Below are 20,245 nucleotides of genomic sequence, written 5' to 3' on the forward strand. Positions count from 1 at the left end.
ACGTCACGTGACCATCGGGGAACAAATTAAAGTGGGGGAACAGGTCTCGATGTGGCAACACTGCTTGGGGACGACTCCGTTTGCATGCAAAGACAATGTTGCAGCGTTGCGAGCGCGGAGCAGTAGTTAATTGAAAAAATTCAGGGGGCTCCGTCTAATTTTCTCACAAACCAGTTTTTTCTGTAATCCAGCTGCGAAGAACTGTAACACGCGTGTACACGCCGGGGTAAAACGGTCGCGCGCACCCGAAACCCCATGAAACGATTCCGATTAAGTTTCCGTGCTGCACCATTGGTCCGCCGCTGTCGCCCTGCAGGTAAAACAAAATTTCGTCAGCAGACTTATCCGTTCAGAGGAAGAATACAAAAATCAAGTGAAAAACAGTTGTTTGTAAACTGCAAATGCCTCATGCAAGATCTAAATTTTCTGGATCAATTGTGAGTCGAACAAACTTTCATTTTTTCCTGTATTTATAAATTCTTTGAGAGAACGGTATTCTAAAATTGTTACCAGGTTTTTACTGTTTTATATTTCAGTCATTTTGATCACAAATGCATGGTATTTGCACTCCTGTCTGTATTTCGTCATCAAATATTCTTATCTATCTATTAGACCACAGGTATTTATATTAGACATAAACAAACTAAAACTCTGAACTAGGGGTATTCGGGGACCCGAACCTCGGGTCGGGTCGGGTCGGGCGGGATCCCGAAAGTTTGTCTGACACATAAATAAGTTCGGGAACCCGTAACACAGGGGTGACGAACTGGCGAGCCAGTTATGGTTCCCATCCCTGCTCTTCTCTCCGGCTTAGGTAAAGGAGAGTTGCCTCCTCTACTTGGCTGCTGAACTGTGGCGGAAGAGTGGTGTGTCATGCCGATCACTCTGGCATTTTTCCATAGTGGGGGAACCGTCGCATTGGTGGTGGGGGCAGATTCGCCAGATCAAGCATTGTTCCCCCACTCTCATTTCCCCTTCTACCGCTATATCCCCCCATGCTTCCTTCACGGTCCGGTCACGTGACGCGTTTCGTCTCTGTCGTGCGTACTCCGGTACTGGCAGAGAGAGGGTAACCTTTTCCCCTCAATTCATGCTCCCTCCCCTCATCCTGCGACTCTGAGTGGGGGTTCTCTGCCTCCCAGCGGAGAAGTTCGTCACCCTTGCCGTAACACAATTCGGGAGCCGATGCTGCATTGGGAGCATAATTTTTCTCCTAAAATTTTCTAGCTTGACAGCGTTTTTATAATCGAATGTAAGAATCTGTTGTATAATATTTGGAAGTGGATACCCTGTCAAACATTAAAAATTTTAGGGACAAAAATTATGCTCCCAATGCAGTATCGGGACCTGCGTCCTAGTGGAAGGGTTAAATAGGGAATCAAGTTCTTTAGCCACCTAGAAGTTAGCCCCCCCCCCCCACTTTCAGAATTACGTAAATTCAACAGTTGCGCTGAATTGTGCTAAGTTTGTTCTACATTGTGCTCGAATATTTACAGATTTACAAAGAGCTCTGTACGGACATCCTGCCAATACTTCTGTTTGGCACTTGTGAAAGGATTCGCTTCTAAATTAAGTCTGGTATAAACCGTCCACGGAATGATATTCCGGAAATAATGAAGGCAGTTTCAGCTATCGCGAGGGAGTTAACAAGAGGGTGAATGAATTTAATTCGTTAACTTCCCATTAAAAACTTCCGGTAACAGACTCGCCGTCCAAAACTGCCCGGAAGAAACAAGGCACTCAATTAAGAGGGATGTACCCTCTTTCATCCAATTTGAACGACATCGGCGATACCATTCGAACGTGAATGGAGATATCGGACGGATGGGGAACGTAACATTCGAGAGACGCGAGTTTCGTCGATAATGAACGAGCACGGCGAAGTATCGTTGAATTAAATTCAGCCAACGAACACAAGAAAGCAACAAATAATTGGACTGTAAAGGGTTAACGACGCTGTTTCGGGGCCCATTTCGGCAAGATATTCGCCATACATCCAGTGAAAATCGATAGAACTGGTCGCCGTATATTATCCTGTTCTTCCCGTACAGAGTTGGGCAGTATCCGATGAAAAATTTATTTGAAGCGCCTTCGGATACAAATTCTCTGTTCTTTTGTTTCTATTCGAAGTCGGATGAATCGCGAGCAGTTATTTGTATCTTTATTCGACGAGCGTCTGGTTTCGAGATTTGTATTCGATGTGCCTCCGGATGATTTTCTGGCTACGTCAGGATTTATTCGGATGGTCGATTGCAACGCCCCCATTTATTCGACGGATTTATTTGTAGATACTCGGCGTCCGCCGACCATCCGAACGATTTTAGGCGTCGAATAAAAATTAATTTCAGAATGTATTCGAAGGCAGATGTCGCGGCGAAATTTATTCGTAACTTTTATTCGATATCCGAAGCTCGATGTGGCCAGACGATTTATTTGAGGATTTATTCGGGACGAGTATTTGGCAGAGATGAAAATGAAATGTATCTTTTATTCGAAATTGTATTCGATGGTCGGATGGCCGACTTTTTTATCCGACGTTGCCAAGCCATAATACGTAAATACGTACCACGGTACAGTGACTACCATTAATAATCGAACAATTTTTATCGTTTAAACTTTTAACGCTTGTTTACATAAATAAATTTTGATTATTTAAACAATTGTTTAAACAAATAAATTTTTGTTATTGAAACAAATGTTTACACCAGTACATTTTTACTAGTTAAACGCTAGCTTACACAAATAAATTTGTATTATTTAAACAATTGTTTAAACAAATAAATTTTTATTATTGAAACAAATGTTTACACCAGTACATTTTTACTAGTTAAACGCTAGTCTTCACAATTAAATTTTAATTATTTAAACGATTGTTTAAACAAATAAATTTTTATTATTAAAACAAATGTTTGAACCAGTACATTTGTATTATTGAAACAAATGATTAAACCAGTACATTTTTATTACTTAAAATATTGTTTAAACAAACACATTTTTATTACTTAAACAATTTACGTCACGTTTTGCAGTGAGTAAAACTCTTTATAAGAAAAGGAAATGTCATTGGGTTTCACCATTGGTACTCTGCTGGATGTTAAGTTATTAAGACAATTTTATAAAGAACTCTTTAGATTATGTATTATGTACAGGTACACGTACATATGTAGGCATTGCATGCTATTGCATTTTTCTGTCTACGGTTCTGAATTACCGACTCTGTAGAACATGCTCTGGTACGGCAGCGGACTCTATCGAAATGGAACGGTCAGCTAGTGAAATAAAATTCGTTGATAAACTTCGAAGGAAACGTTTCAATACTGGCACCGTCTAACTTATCAGATTTGTGACGTGTTTAGACTTGTTTTCATCAGCAAACTATTTGCAATCGATTAATAATGTTCCCATGGCAGAATTATGAATTGTAACACACATTTTATTGTTATTAATAAGTGATGGTGAAACGCTTACATTGTTGTCTCCAGGCGGCACATGACGCGACGCTCCATATGGTCGTGATTCAGTATCAGAGGCAACATTGTAACCAGTAGCGTATTGGCGTTTACCAACTATATCTAATATTATTTCTTATTAACGTTACCATAATGATATCATTACCTACCGATTGAAAATGTTTTCCTGAACAAAATAAGCCCAGACATGGTACAAATCGAATAATAATATCATCGGGTTGTGCTGCCTTTTTCTAGCGCCTTCGGCCACGCGGCCGTGTTTACATGCTGTCCTTTTCTATCTACGTTCGCCGCAGTCGAAGCGGCTACAAATATATGCATATATATGTGCAATCACAGGCGACGATATACATATGTTTATGTGTGCAACGACAGACGTCGATCCCTGCCGAATGATTCCGAGAGTAGAAGAACGAAACATGTGTTACTTTCTTTTTGGCCGAAGGTGTGCGTTGTTTTCAACAAATGCAATCTTTTCATAGAAGGGAACTTTTTAAAAATTTGCAAAAAAATGAGGATATAGCCCCAAGTGTCCTCTTTACAGACCTGTTTTTTAAAAAGATGAACATTTTAAAATTAACGAAATTAAAATTATCTGTAGCGAATGCTGCATCGCGATACACAGCCTTGGACGGCCGGACACTGTGCTGGGTCGAGAAATTTCGTGACATTTTACAATAAATGTTGAACCGTAAGAGATATCAGCATGAAATTTGCAGTAAACTTCGTTAAAAAATTATGCCTATCCACTGATAATTGTCGTCATAAATATATATTTTCAGTAATAATTTTTTAATTCATTGTTTCAATGGTTAACTTGTTATTTATTTAGTACTGTTCCAGATAATTTAAATCATCGATGTCTTTGATTCTAAATTTCTGCATGTTCTACAGAGTCTGTAATTCAGAACCGTAGACAGAAAAATGCCATAGCATGCAATGCCTATGTACGTATACCTGTACATAATACATAATCTAAAGAGTTCTTTATAAAATTGTCTTAATACCTTAATATCCAGCAGAGTACCGATGGTGAAACCCAATGACATTTCCTTTTATTATAAAGACTTTTACTCATTGCAAAAGGTGACGTAAATTGTTTAAGTAATAAAAATGTGTTTGTTTAAACAATATTTTAAGTAATAAAAATGTACTGGTTTAAACATTTGTTTCAATAATAAAAATTTATTTGTTTAAACAATTGTTTAAATAATAAAAATGTATTGGTTTAAACATTTGTTTCAATAATAAAAATTTATTTGTTTAAACAACCGTGTAAGTAATAAAAATGTATTGGTTTAAACATTTGTTTCAATAATAAAAATTTATTTGTTTAAACAATTGTTTAAATAATAAAAATTTATTTGTTTAAACAAACGTTTAAGTAATAAAAATGTATTTGTTTAAACAATTGTTTAAATAATAAAATTTTATTTGTTTAAACAATTGTTTAAATAGTAAAAATGTATTGGTTTAAACATTTGTTTCAATAATAAAAATTTATTTGTTTAAACAATCGTTTAAGTAATAAAAATATATCGGTTGAAAGATCTGATTAAATAATAAAAATTCATTTATTAAACTGTCATTTAAATAATAAACATTTACCTATGTAAACATCTGTTTAAATAATACAAATCTATTTGCTTAAACAATCGTTTAAATAATGAACATGTATGTGTTTAAACATTCGTTTAAATAATACAAATTCATTGGTTTAAACAATCGTTTAATTAATAAATAGTGTTTGAATATTAATGGGAGTCACTATACCATAGGACGTACTTGCATATTACAACGTAAGTATTATGATTTGGCAACGTCGCTCGGTCTTTTATCCGAACTTCGAATACAATTTCGAATAAAAGATACATTTGATTTTCATTTATTCCTCATGCTCGTCTCGAATAAAAAATCGAATAAATCATCTTCCCTACATCGACCATCCGAATAAATCTCTGGGCCACGCAAAAATCGTACGTCGAAAATCTAAGATACATTCTGAGTTGCGAGTATCTGACGAAATTGACCGTCGAATACATGGGGGCGCTGCTAAAAACTATCGAATAAAAATCTAAGATACTTTCCAACTCATCAGCTGTATCTTCGGATACATTCTCTCAAATAAAAAATCTCGCCGCTAGAGGCATCGGATACGCATAGCCGTTGCTCCGCAATTCGGATGACCCACGGACGACAAATGAAAATCGTGAAAAGTATCCGACGGATAGACTGCGGTGAATATGTATCCGAGAGAAACGAGTTCGAATAAAAAATAGATTTCATTTATTTGTATTCGAAATTTTAAAATAAATTTTTGCCCAACTCTGTTCCCGTAGCACCGGTGCGACGCGACGCGGCACGGCAGAGGTGCATTTTACTCTCGAAATCCCCGGCAATTCTCACATTGTTACAAAACTGGGGACCCGATAAAACGGAAATAAAGATGGCGTGCCCGAGTCTTTGCCACGTAATGGCGATCAACGGCTTCCGTATCGGCTCCGTATCGTCTAATATTTGTAAAACAACTTCTGTCAACTTTCGTTCTACGACTCGATTCCCCGTTTACACCGAAGTTCCTCCGGTACGTTCAAACCAGCTGAAACGCGTCTACGGTCCGACAGCAATAATAGTCGAGATTGCGTATACAGGGTGGGTCGCCTAACATTTTAACCGTCGACCGGGCGCGTACGGTTTAAACCTTTGCGCTCGACTGTCCCCTCCGACGTGTCACTACAAATTAAGATATTACAATTCAAAACAATTCTTACCAAATGTCTTTGTGTTTAAAAAATTGTATGTTGATCAAATTGTAACCTCCTTGTTCTTGAAGTCAGTTAACAAAATGAAACAGTCAGATATAAACTCCGATTGAGTAGAATTTGATTTTTTATTTCTCAGTTTGTCAGAGATATCAAGGTGACCGTGAGTTTTTTCAAAGTCAATCCACCTTTTCTTTTTAATACCACAGTGTTAAAACTCAAAGTCACCTTGGTGTCTTAGAAACAATAATATACATATAAAAATCAAGGTGTACTCCTTCGACGTGCCCAATAAAATACTACTTAATTCATTAAAAAATTTTCTTCTACAACCAATAGATACCGAGTTATTTTAGACAGTAACTATTAGTGACTCACCCTGTGTGTAACGAAAATATTCTAGATCAGATGAAATGTCCGAATTCTCAGGATAAAGTAGATTCGAGTGCAATTAGTAGACTTCAGCTTGCTGTAGTCCATAATATTATTGTTGTTTTAATTGTACTAATTTTGCAATTTCGCAGAGCTGAGTTGACAGTGATCGAATTGTTAGAGTAACTTGTATGACAGTTTTGCATTGAAACAATGAATTTTTAAATGGAAAACCTTGTTACACAGAATTGTTATTATTCTCTCATGAAAATTGGGAATTGTGAATATTTAACTACACTGCATGCAATATTATTCATCGTGTAGATAAGAAATATGGTTTTCGTACTGTGGGTCTAATAATTTGATCGCGGACTGTATGTGTGCACTCTAGTGATTTATAACATGTACTTGTGGAAAATATGATTTCAGCATTTTTGCCCAGTACATAGTTACATTTTGTGTACAATGTTACATTATTTTCAGTAAGTAAGCCCTTGCTTACGTTATTGACACGCCAATATAACCACGTTATATTGTAAAATTTGAAACCATTCCAATTTTTGTCTAAAAAAGTACTCTTTCAGGTTCCGTTTTGTTTTTCGAGTTCAAGAATAGAATTGACGCTCTATTTTGAATAACATAACCTCCGACATAGACATAACCTCTGCAGATACTAATTCTAATCACCACAATTTATTCGTTCATATTATTACTCCTGCGAAGCTCATTCGAAGGTCATTCAAGATGGAACACATGATACATAATTGAATTTGTCCTGGTATTGATTATAACGTTACTAAATATGAAATTATGAAAACCGTCAACGATCTTGAAAATTCAGAAAACGACCTTGAGAAATAATATCCATCTCAACAATCGTCTCTCCGAAGCAAATATTTTTTCCTTGTACATATTCCCATGTCTTTGGAAACACTGGAGATATTTTAACGTTAAACGTTAAATGACTCACCCGGTATGTTTCTGGTAAGAATGAGTCCGAGAAATATCAAGATACGAGAAATGTAAGACATTTAAGTCTGGCAGCGAACGTATACCCGTGAAGCAACATAAAAGACATTCTTACCGGGGAAAAGCTGGTTAAACTTGGGATATTTGTGCAAAAGAACTGCGGATCGATAACAAACGCAGGAACTAAGTAAAAATTTGCTGATTCTACGAGTGAATTTCTGCAGTTAAATATCCGTTCGAAATTGTAATTGACATTGGTGAACTAGAGTGCAAAAACGGATGCAGGACTGAGTTCGTGGCATATTCTGTCAATCGTGAAATTGGCATAAATTAACATAATTTCAAGAATTTCAGTGTAAACTCAGTGTAATGCCAGAGGAACTCATGCTTTCACATGATACGATTCTTGCTATCTTTCTAAAATGTTTTCACATCGTTATAATGCATTTAATGAAAAATAATTAGTTTAATAATTTTAATATTTAGTTTAATAATTTGTTTTTTAATTAGGCAGTCGAAAAATAGAAGTTCGTGACTCCGTTTATCGAGGATTCGAAGACTATGCAAGAAATTCGTCGCGTATGCTAAATTAATTTGTTAAAAGTTGTAACGTTTCTAACTTAGGAAAAATTTTCTCTTCGCAACCGAATTCTGAAAATGTTCGAGTGTTTCTGTTTTCTGAGCTAAAAATGGTAGAGATGTGTATAGATCAGATTTCCATCTATTATATTTTATCTAATAAAAAAATGGATAAAAGTTTTATTTTTACACTTATAATTTATTTTATTTTACTTACTATATTTTACTTTTATCGTGGAATGAGAATTAAATTTTATAAACGTCGACTTCGTTCTAGTTCAGTGAACAGAAGGTTATTTACCACAGATGCCTGCATAATTCCAGGTAAATTGGTTTTTCAGATATTTGAGGTATTCTTGGCGGTTACACTATTTCCGGGTAGATAAGTGGTTCTCCATTTCACGGCCCATAGCATTGCCAATTTTTCGGATACCTTTGTAGTAATGTAGGATTATGAAACATCTAACTGCGAGACCGTTGGAACAATAAAGAAATGCTGTCGTATAACGAATTGCCAACTGAAAAGCTTTGAAAAGTCAGTAGCTTCCTATTTAATTGAATCCCATGAAACTTTAATGCATTAAACGCGATATCAGTCAGCGGTGACTGACAATGAACTGTTTGTTCAGGCCACCAGAAAATATTAGTCGTACTCAAAGATGTTCAGAAATAATTCATTAAGAGTTTATAACACTACAATAAATCACGAACTTAAACGAATGTCTTTATGGTAATATTAAAGTGTTGGGCTTAACTTCACCTTGGCAATCCTGAAATTTTTAACTTTTTACTATATGATCATGTACATCTTGACGAGAAAATGCCAAAAATCGAAGTTTTAAGGCGAGGAATTCGCTGGTTCAAAAGTTATGCATGTTTAAAGTTGAGCGCTTACACTTTATTCTGGGACAAGCTATCATCGAACAGTAATTAAATATAGAGAATCAAACGGGATCTCAAAGAGAAGGTATAATCCAAGTTGGTTAGGATTAGGTCGTTAGGCCGGCCCGACCACGCTTGCAAATGTCCGTTATCGACATCACCAAGTGCTTGTGCTGCCATCGAGCGGTTCTGCTCGCCAAACGACGCACAGTACCGATCACACACCAGCATGGCGGCGTCCCTACCTGTCAAAAAATCGCTCAACTTAAAACACGCATAACTTTTGAACCAGCGAATTCCTCGCCTTAAAACTTCGATTTTTGTCATTTTCTCGCCAAGATGTACAGAATTGTACAGAATTGAACATACAAGATGTACATACAAAATGTTTAAAATTCCTGCGGTGCCAAGGTGAAGTTTATCCAAGTGTTGCATTGTCTATTGATGCATATGTGATATTAGAGGGCGAATGGTACCATATGCCAAATCATCTCTTGTACTCAATCGAGCTAAAGGAAAAACATATAATGGGTTTTCCATGTTTCACATTTTTTGTTTAACCTCTTGCAAAGAATTCGTTCTTTGTATTGTTCTTTGTCTTTTAACACGACCGAGTACCACCATAACAGTCTCTGATATTTTGTATCAAAGGTTTTTGAAAAAATATTAAATGTATCTTTTTGTTGATATTTTGGTTTGGTGAAAAATTGAGTCCAGAATAAAATACTGCAACTATTAAATTAGGTGTAATAGAATTAGAAAATAAATGTGAAATTATTGAAATCTATGAGACTCAGACTTAACCCTTTGCACTCGAAGCCATTTCAACTCCAAAACGAAACATTTCGACCGACCTAGAATATTTCCCTTCTATATATATTTTCTCATGCTATACATACGAGAATGGTGCAATTTACTCGTAGAGTACTGAAATGTTTAGTAATTTATGAAATACAAACAAATTTAATAATGTAAAAATTATTTTTAATAATAATACAGCAATTTTTAGTGGCGCCTTACAGACGCCATTCGAGTGCTAAGGGTTAATAAATACACAGATAGTGATTTAAGAAAATAATAATGGTTTCATTCGGTCAATTTTGCTCCTCACGGTATAGGGAAAAGTAGTTCAGAGTGCTAACCTGAACAATGAAGCCATCGAAATCAGTAAGGAGTCCCGTTATTGTGAATAATTACCCTTTCACAAAATCACGGGAGAGGTACAAAGTCCTCGCAACGGCTGTCGCAACAGGCATATCGATGGGCCATGGTGGCGTATGGAATCCACGAAGCCGGTGGGACGCGGTGCGATTAAAAACATATTAGTCTGTTGAAGACGAGCGCGTCCACGGTTGTGACGCGCGCGCGCGTATCCGCTTCCGACGATCCCCATTTAAACGACAATTAATGGTGGGCAATTACCTGGCACGCGTCCCTCCCGCCTAGGTTTACATAACCGGCGCAAATCATTCTCGTTGTGATAGGCCGGATCCCGTACAGCTCGGCGCACTCGGCATTAGAGACGAGTGGCACCTCGACTTTACGTAACTGGTTGGCCAGCTGGCCGTTGCTCTTCAACACTCCCCAGCCAGTCACCACCGCCTTGGTGCCGGCTTGGTAATGATCGGCGACCGGTGCCAGGAGGATCGGCCGCACCCGGCCCCCGTACTCCAGCGGCTTTTTCAACTGAAATTGTAATTGGTTTCAGGTAACGGCGAGCCCGGCCGCGAATGCGAACACGGCCGGAGAGGCTGCGCGCATTGCGGAATTGATTGTGAAACGGTAATTGAATTCTTTGGCTTTATTCGACCGGGGACGCGTATCGCCTCCGTTAATAAATAATCTTCATCGATTCAGGATACCGTCCGCTCAGGCCGTTTACGTTCTCGCCGTTAAAACGCGGCGCCACAGTGGTAGATTTTTCGAAAAAGTGGCACAAAAATCAGTGTGACAGATAAATCCAATTTATCCGCACAGAATTGAATACACCTGCCAATTTTCGTATATAGCTGTGTCATTCTTGTCAAGTAATCAATCATGACGGGTTCTACCGATGAAAATCTCATCAGTCTGTCAAAGCATTGGAAACAGGATTTTATCGTCTCAAAAGTGTACTTTTCAAATTCCGTTATATTTATTGGGTACCAGGCGCTTGAGCCTTTTTATGGCCATAAATCTCGAGATGCCGTGAAAAGGCCGCACCTACTTTCGGATTCTGAAATTGCAATAATGAGTACTAAAGTATATCTAATAAGAAAGAAAAGGTTAGGTTCCAAAGAAGTTCTATACAAGTATTAAAATTATGGGAATCACATCAGTTCTACTTTATACTAATTATACTGCTTCAAAGCCATATTTTCAGTTTCTTAAACAATTCAGAACATATTCGGTAGAGGAGAAATATGAATATTAAAATTGAAATGATTTTCAATTATTTGAATTTTCTTAGCTATAATTGAAATTCGATCGAAAAAAAAGTTATCAGACACACGTATTGGATATTAATGAATCAAATTATACAACAATTTTTAATTTCTGAAATAATTTTTTTTTTAATTTTCTTGCAGTTTTCGTAGTTATCGACCACTGTGCGGTGCGGCGGCGTTTCGATCGATCGACCGGGTCAGCATACTCGATTTTAGGTTTTAGCTCTTGGTCTACTTGAGGACACGTTTATATTCCTGTTGCGATAATACGCAGAATGACGCACAGTGGGGTGATTATTATATTATTATACACGAAATAAATGTATACAACGAAAAATTAAATTGTAACCGTTCATCGCACATATCATGTTTACAGGAAACACGTTAATCAATTTAGAAAATTGTTTAAATATTCTAAAAACAAAAGACGAAAGAATGTAACTACATCAACAATTACAAGAAATTACCAATTTAATGGAGACTGTATATTATTATTATAAAGCTTCAGAGACTGTAAGAATATTATTGTATGGTTACAAAGAAAAATGGTTTGCGAATAAGAAGAAAAATTAAATTATACTATAAAGAAATGATAAATGCAATATCTGTTCAGCATGATTTTTGAAACTGGACAGAACGTTCCAGTATTTGCTTAGCCATCCGTGGGTCTCAATAACACGATATTGTCAGCACAATATCAGGGGTCCTATATTTTCTTTGCGATTTTGCAAACAGTACCGGACTCGATCTGACCTCGAAGAAAACACCGGATTCTGCACGAACGACCATCGGGCCGTACAGATGCTGAAGCTTGGAAAACAATACACTGAACGGATTCGAAAAGGGCACGATATGTGAAAGCTCGTTGTGTTTGTTCAAGTAAACGGTAATACAATTAGTCCTGTGGATGCGCCAATTTTATAAAGATATTATACCTCTGCAGGAATAAGTTAGGAAATTTGTTGCAATAATTGCTTTTTTAAAATGTGTACTGAAAATTATAGATTTTTTACAAAATATGAAACTTAGGGATATTATAATCAACCCTTTTGTATGCAACATTGCAGTTAGCTTTGTTTTATGCTTACTGACAATGTAAAAAAAACGTTGGAACCATAAAGAGGATCATTTTAAAGACCTTGTATAGTATATTTGTTTATACTGTGTCTTAACATTTTGTAGAAATTATTCGAATGTCTAAAACGTGCACTTTTTGTTTATTACAGAAATTAATAAAAAGTAGGTGGACTTTCACAGCCTAATAAAGACTGAATTAAATACAGTATAGTACAGTATAGTACTATAATACTATAGTATAGTACTATTACTAATTACTAACTACTACTAGTGCTTATTATGTATTAAAATCACGATAGAAAATAAACAACAGTGCAAATGTGGAAGTATCCGAATAATTTATGAATTATTTATCAAATATGAATTATTTTTAAAATGGAAGGTAGAATTAACCCCTTCATGACTAATTTTTTACTGCTCTAGGTTTTCGAAAAATCTAAAGAAATTCTGGAATACGTCTGAAGACCCTCTTTTAATATATAAAAACATCAAATTGTATCATCAAATTCTTGAATCACTGATGGTAAAAATATACAATATTTGAAGGAAAGAAATTCAAGAGTGAAAAGTCTCTCCGGACATACTAAATGACCCAGGCTCTCCACGGAAGGTTAAATTGGAACCAATCCCTGAATACACTTCTCAAGATTTATTTGTGGACAGAACAATTTCTGTTTACTTTAATAAGTGTATTAAATGTTCCTAAATTCTACAATCCGGTTTTGTGCCGAAATGTTTGTTAAACCGAATCCGAGTACACAATGTCCCACTTCTCGACTCCGATCTAAAGTGTGAATGCCACTCACCCGAATTAGAGCTATATCGTAATCGGAGGTTCTAGGATCGTACATCTCATGGGTAATGATTTCTCGAGCGCCAACGACGATTCCATCCTCCCTCAGGTTAGAAGTACCAGCCTTTATCGAAATTAATGGAGTGAAGGCTCTGTAATGGAAAAATATTCTAGAACGGAAGTTATGAAAGATTGTAGAAATATATTAATAAAATATCGTGGAGATTTACTCGAGACCGAAGAGATGCAAAAATCGTAAAAATGTAATTATACAGTCTGGATCTCGGAACCAGAGTATGTCAAGTCCACTTTTACGAAAAAAGAAGCATTTTATATATTCTTCCCATCAAGTTTTTCCGATGGTTAAACTATATATGTATATAGTAATCACATAAAACTGGCATTAAGTCTAGTTTATTTTTTATTTTGGGAGGTAAGAATGACCAGTTCACGATTTCACTTCTACTCCCTCGAAAGTGTGAGTTAATACACTTTGGCTTTGTGGTCCAAAGTTGGACATTAATTTTCTATTTATACAGTTTTTATATTAAGTGATTAGTAGTAATAAGTAGTATTAAGAGATTGTTAGTAATAATTAGTAGTAATAAATAGTATTAAGTGATTAGTAGTAATAATTAGTATTAATTTGATGACTACAGATAGTGGAGCCCGTATAAAACTACCTGTAAGTAATTAAATATCGCTGAACTGTTCCCTCTGAATTATGTATTTTTGTTTATAACTGCGTAATAATATTTTTTTATGCATAATGAAAAGCTGTATCGATTGGTGCATAAAAAAATATGCGGTTCCACTTAAAAAATCAAAGTTGACCTTCACAAGTCCTTGACGCGTATGTGCATCTCTTGTAATCATTTAATCTCCATCCAAAAATTTCTCGCTGTGAATAATAATAATGACAGAAATCAAGGTGGTAAAATCTGTTGCCCCATCCTGTACAAACAATTTCTTATTCAACAATCCTCAAATAGTGTATAATTGTTGTTGTTTTTTGTTTTTATATATGTATATATTGTTTTTTAAGAAATGGACATTAGTTATATTCTTTCCCTAGTTACGAATAATAGTTATGAACAAAAAAATTTAACTATGCCCATACTTTCGTCCAGCATTGCGGATTACAGGTTCTTCGAAATTTCGAAAAACAATTAGCTGTGCCGACCGGAAGATCAGAATTTGCGAATTTAAACTCGTCACGTCTCGGATAACTAGATTTCTCGTTAGCGTCAAGTTGTCTATTTGTCCGCGTTGTCCACGGCAACAATAAATTTCCGTTACACGCTGAACAACGCGATTCATAAATTTGGCTAAGTGTCGTTAAAAAATTCCATGCACAGTTTACGAAAAAGTATGCGTACCTCTGGACACAGTGTGCGGCTGTAACGACCCATTCCTCGCTAATGATAGCGCCACCGCATACGTGACGATTGTTATATCGGAGGGACACCTATAAATTTCGCCCGGTGTATCAATTTTGCGAATCATCGGCCCGGACAGCCGTGAAATTCACAATGTTTCCCCGTATAATCAACGTAGCCGTGTTAAGCACGGATTTGCATTCTTTTCGCGCGTAGACCAGGGATTTTTGTGAAAGTAAAACTGATTATCGTCTGTCGAAACGAAAAATTCTCGTTGTTATCAGACTCGCTCTATACAGTTGTTTCGAATTGAATAACAACAAGCTTCAAATTGCATTCCCAAAGAAACACATCCGTGCAAAACATTCGAGCGCGAAGTTCTGTCAAATTCCAAAACATATTTCCTCGCGTTACGGAAATAATTTAAAAATATTATTTTATGCTATATAAACCTCATATGCCTTAAAGCAATAAATAATAAATAAAAATATTATTTGGTTGTTCGTATAAACTAACGCGCGATTATTCCAAATGGCGTGTAGTCAGATAAGATAATACAATATCTTACTTTTATTTGTATTATTATTATTTTTCGAATCATATTTTTTCCAGGAAAAGAAGTAAATCTACATTGTACCCTGCAATGAGTGCAAACAATTTTGATCTCGCGTAAAAATTCACAGACCAATGAGCATTTCGGGGGAACTAGATTTTTGTATTCCATTGCAGGAAAATCTGGATCGACTCGTCTTCGATAGGATCGGGACACTCACCTGGTACGGATGATCATCGATACTTGCTGGATGGCCTCCAACAATGCGACTCTCGTCATCGACTGAAAGAATCAATAGTTGAGTTACCGTTTCCGCTCGCGTGGCCGTTGAAGACATTCTAATTAGAGCGTAGCGTTGGCCGATGTGTTTCGATGGGACTTGATGGGTCCCCCTTAAATCGAAAACAATTGGACCAATGGGAAAAAGGTGCTCGGCGGTTTCGCGACGCCAACTCGACGAGCGAAAAATAGAGCGAGCAACGGCGCCCTCAAAAAAATTTTCCGAACAATGTAAAGTGAACAAATCGGAGTGTCGTTAAAATAATTAACAATTGCCAGAAACGCGTTCCAAGCGGAGGGGGGCGGTTTACACGATGTTTGTGTTGTTCTTTCATGTTTTTTTTTTACGGCGAGTGGTTCAGCTCTTTCTTTTTTCACACAGGTTGATGCACTTTATGGAGATTGAGTGTACTTACGTTGCAGTAAAAAGAGCTGCGACAACACGACTGGCGCGAGCTGCAACCACAGAAACAGGAGGAAGGTATACATGGCGGGAACTTGCCGAAGAAACTACCTCTCCGCCATCTGGCTCGCCCTTCTTTTATTTCGATATTCGGGTTAATTGTCGTTCGTATCAATTTACCTGGACACGACGAAAAATTTCCGATCCACGAAAGTCTCGGTCCGCCGACCTAGATTCCGCATCGATTACGCAAAAAGGAGAAGGACTGAAATAAAGTTTCAGCGCCGCCAGCGGACGATTACACCATTCATTTTGTACGAAGCCATTAAGTGTCTCTAACGCGATTCGGCTTTCAATGTGCCTGATTATAAAAAGTAAAACAGAGCAAACTTTTCGGGATTAAATATTAAAACGAACGTCGATCCTTGAAAACAGAGTTTTCCAAGCTTGTTCCACGCTGGAACACTTTAGCCTGAAACTTTAACGGAACACCCCATTTTGTAGATCACGTAGGTATAAATAATAAATTAAATTAATGAGCAAATCCGTGTAAACGAAACAAGCACTGATTCTCAAGTGGTATTTATTTAAAATAAAACACGAAGCAGTAGTAAAATAAAAGTAGCCTAATACATGTGTATCACGAAAGTGTTCTCACGATTCTCGCATTCGACGGTTCGCTCGCTTCGGAAAAACTAATCGGACCAATACACCAGTTTGCAATTTAGTAAGATTGGTATTGGTCTGGTTAGTTTTTTGCGAGGGAGCAACTTTGACGATTCCCACATTCGACAATTAGACATTAAACATTGCATTGACATTACATTACTTTAACATTATGTTGTATAGAATACACATATATAGATTATGTTAATTATGCTATATATACGCCTGTGTAGACGTATATGGATTCGAATGTATCGTACAGACAGTTACGTACAGTTTTTCGTTAATACCTCAGTAACTAATAAAGACCCACTATTGAAATTATATATTCAGGATTATCTCCCTCCTTCCTTCCTTCTTCCCACTCCTTAAAACAGAGCAGCTCAACATGCCTATTAGCCGGCAAGGGTTCCCTCCGATGCCCGTGGGCATACCCACGGGCAAAGTTACGGGCAAGCGACACAGTGGAGTGGGGGTAGGCCATAACACAGCCGTAGCTGGTCCTGTAGCTGGCCACGTGGCTGTGACAATGTGTGTGACACACATGCGTGGCTTCGTGCTCGCGAGGGCGTGGCTTCGTGCCCACGAGGGCGCGGTTTTTTCCCACGAGGGCGTGGCTTCCTGCCCACGAGGGCGTGGCTTCATGCTCGCGGAGGTTCTGAGTATGCCCAAGGCAAGAAAATCGCGGCCCGTGCGAGCAGAACAGCTCTACCTTAAAATCTCAGTTCATAATTTTGTGCGGTTAATACGCACTATATCTCGAGTTACTAGACACATCCTGTATGATGTCACGGATGATCCCGTGAAAGATATTATTCAAGGAGCATTCTCATTATAAATAGATACACATTCTGAAACCATATTATTTGCCAATGCGCCAATGTGCATTTTTCCTTGGCATTTTCTCCCCGTAAAATCAGGAACAACGGGGATAGTTGACATGTCCAGTTATTTTTGTTATTCGTGTCACTGTGCGCCGTGGTTCTTACGATCGCGAAGGAGCAAGGTAAACTCCGTTCGGAATCGACGCCGGGTCTCTTTAGGAGACGAAGACGCCGATCAACGACGGCACGTACAATAGCGACGTTCGTTCCCGTCGTCCTTTACGAGCCGGCCACCTGTGCGAAGCTGCAAAATCGACTGGGAACCCAGGCACGTACGCGACAGCTGTAAAATTAATAATTTCGAACGAATAATTCGATGACGTACCACGTCTGAGCCAGGAATAGGTGAGAACGATGCACAGCGCGTATCGGTTCAAGTGTTTCCTCTCTGCCCTGTGTACTCTACTCTGTGCATACCTACAGTCGAGGGGACGCCTTTTCATTAGCGAGCTTCATACCGAACAGGTAGTTCTTTCATCAAGCCCCTGCTGTGTGTACGTGTCTCTCCCTCTTTGCACCTCTCTTTCTCCTTCTTTTCAGCTTCGACCACGGCCTCTCTCGTTCCACTCGACTCCGATCGTGTTGTCGTGGACATGTTTTTTGTTCGAATGTACATATGCCCTCTGTGCCGGCCGACCGTTTCAAAAAAGATACTTTGCACGGTGGAACACTTCACGGGTTGAAAGTGTCGACGAGCACGGTCTTTACTGTCGACGCACGGAATGATCCTGTCAACCTGCTGCCTGTGTTTTTTGAAAATCCGTTTGATTAAAGACACCGCGATTGATATCCGCCTCGTAAAATTGAACCAATGAAACCATTCTTTTTTTTTTTAATATATCATTATTTCTGTATTTACTCAAACAGAGTCTCGTAGATTTCAAGAGGAGTATGATTTTACAAAAGTGAACGAAAGTTGAATTCTACATTTGTGTGATTACAATTTCCATGTTCAAACATGTACTTTCTGTTACAGTTTGGTCGCAATAATTAGAAATTCCTTGTCTGTAATCGTTTTACAGAATAGGTAAACAAATTTATATTTATTGTATGTCTAACTGTACTTTAATACTTAAATATTGGTCACAAAAGAGTAGATTTCTACTTCATTCTTTTTTTAACGCATAGCGTAAGGGACCCGATTACTGTGGGGGTAATTATACTTACTTTTAAAGGATAATAAATATTAAAAAAAACATGTATATGTAATATATATTTTAACTGATTTTAAAGAAGAACATTTGCTATCGCTATCATAATATTCGTTATGCTTTAAAAATAAGTGTAATTAATAAAGATACAGTAATTGGTACCCCCACAGTCATTGGGTCCCTTAACCTATGAACTTTGGCTGGTTTCTTTTTAAATTTGTCACCGATCCCGTTTCCTTAAACTTTGCAACTAATTGTAACACATACGTATGAGAAACGTGTGTATCAGGATTTCTCAGTTCGACGAGCACACTCATCAGCTCCATAAATAAAAATTATTTCTACTCGTTCTTCTAAAGAATACACTATTTTATACAATTAATTGTAGTACTTATTACGTATAGTCGTAGTTATTACGTCGTAGTTATTACGACGATTCACACTTGACTAAATAGTACAATCTTATACTGAAAGACAGACAATATAGACAAGTGATCAAGAGGGGACATTTTTGTTTTCTAACAATTCGTGCTAGTACAACTGGAAAAGATCAACGATTTGCGTCAAAGAATTTTACACAATAATATGCCTTGCTCTACTCCTCTTTAAATATCTCAGAAACTAGTGCGCGGATAAAGAAAAGTATCCTACGATAATTGCTGGTGTTTTTACGTACAATAAGATCCCATAATAAAAAAATATAGGTTTCCATGTGAAAAAACAAAGTTGACCTTCAAATGACCTTGAAAACGCCACCCAAATAAAAAACTGATACTGCCCCCCTCTTTCCTCTTCGAAATCCCTGAACACATGTTTTACCGTTTTTTGATATCTTTCATACTTTTCGAGATATTCGGCTGGAAAGTTTTCAAATGAACACCCTGTATAAGGAAATCACTGTATACGGAAATTCCAATTTTAATCTATCTTTTGTCCGCCACTGCGGAAGCGTTTACATTAATTAACGATTCAGCTGTTTTTAGAAAGCAACGTTTCGCAAAGTGCAAGGAAATTTGTAGTAACCAGAATCAATTTCCTGTGGTGTTTTAAGCGGAACCGTCGTACTGTCGCAAGTCGAAGTCGTCGATATGCTTCAACGACACTTAAAATTGCGCAGCCCTTCTAGGACAACGAACGGCAATGTCGGTTTCGAAAACACAATCCTCGGCTAGATGGAAAGTGAATTGGTTAATCATCGTATCTCGCTTCGCGCAAGAACCATTAATTGTTCCGGACCACTTGCGGAAGAGTTTCTTCGATAATTGATTGGCACCGCACTCGGTCAAGTACTACATTTGTACTTTCCGTGCCCAATTTATTCGACACGCCGCCGTGATAATTTCGAACCGCGGTGGTTTCCCTGGATTATTTTTCAATTTCAAACGAATCAGGTGTTAAGATCACCGGATTACCATTTTTCCGATTCGAAATTAATTAGTTCTAATTGGACTAAATTATTTTAGTTAGCTTACATTTATTCATAATCTACAACAGGATTGGAAGCGTAATTAATAGACTGCTGATCTTTTTGCAGAATAAAAATCGTTTGCCATAACGGCAAGGAAAAAATTTGTTTCTACCTTCAATAATTGTGGTGCTG

At 37.4% G+C, this 20,245-nt stretch overlaps 1 protein-coding gene across 1 annotated transcript; it reads right to left on the reverse strand.

Moving 5' to 3' along the window:
• Nucleotides 1-163: 163 nt before the first annotated feature.
• LOC143354583 (trypsin-7) lies at nt 164-15,599 on the reverse strand. Its single transcript, XM_076788835.1, has 5 exons — nt 15,483-15,599; nt 14,710-14,798; nt 13,344-13,482; nt 10,457-10,720; nt 164-310 (listed from the first exon to the last, which is right to left on the reverse strand). Exons 1-5 carry the CDS (start codon nt 15,597-15,599, stop codon nt 164-166), a joined length of 756 nt encoding a protein of 251 aa, XP_076644950.1.
• Nucleotides 15,600-20,245: the final 4,646 nt, after the last annotated feature.

The sequence above is a fragment of the Halictus rubicundus genome, chromosome 5, assembly GCF_050948215.1.
Source record: "Halictus rubicundus isolate RS-2024b chromosome 5, iyHalRubi1_principal, whole genome shotgun sequence".
Taxonomy (NCBI): Eukaryota; Metazoa; Arthropoda; class Insecta; order Hymenoptera; family Halictidae; genus Halictus; species Halictus rubicundus.

Coding starts and splice junctions, on each gene's coding strand:
- LOC143354583 (XM_076788835.1), bottom strand. CDS start 15,599: ATGTCTTCAACGGCCACGCGAGCGGAAACGGTAACTCAACTATTGATT. Junction 13,483..14,709: donor GCCGCACACTGTGTCCAGAG/GTACGCATACTT, acceptor TTTCCATTACAG/AGCCTTCACTCCATTAATTT. Junction 10,721..13,343: donor ACGATATAGCTCTAATTCGG/GTGAGTGGCATT, acceptor TTACAATTTCAG/TTGAAAAAGCCGCTGGAGTA.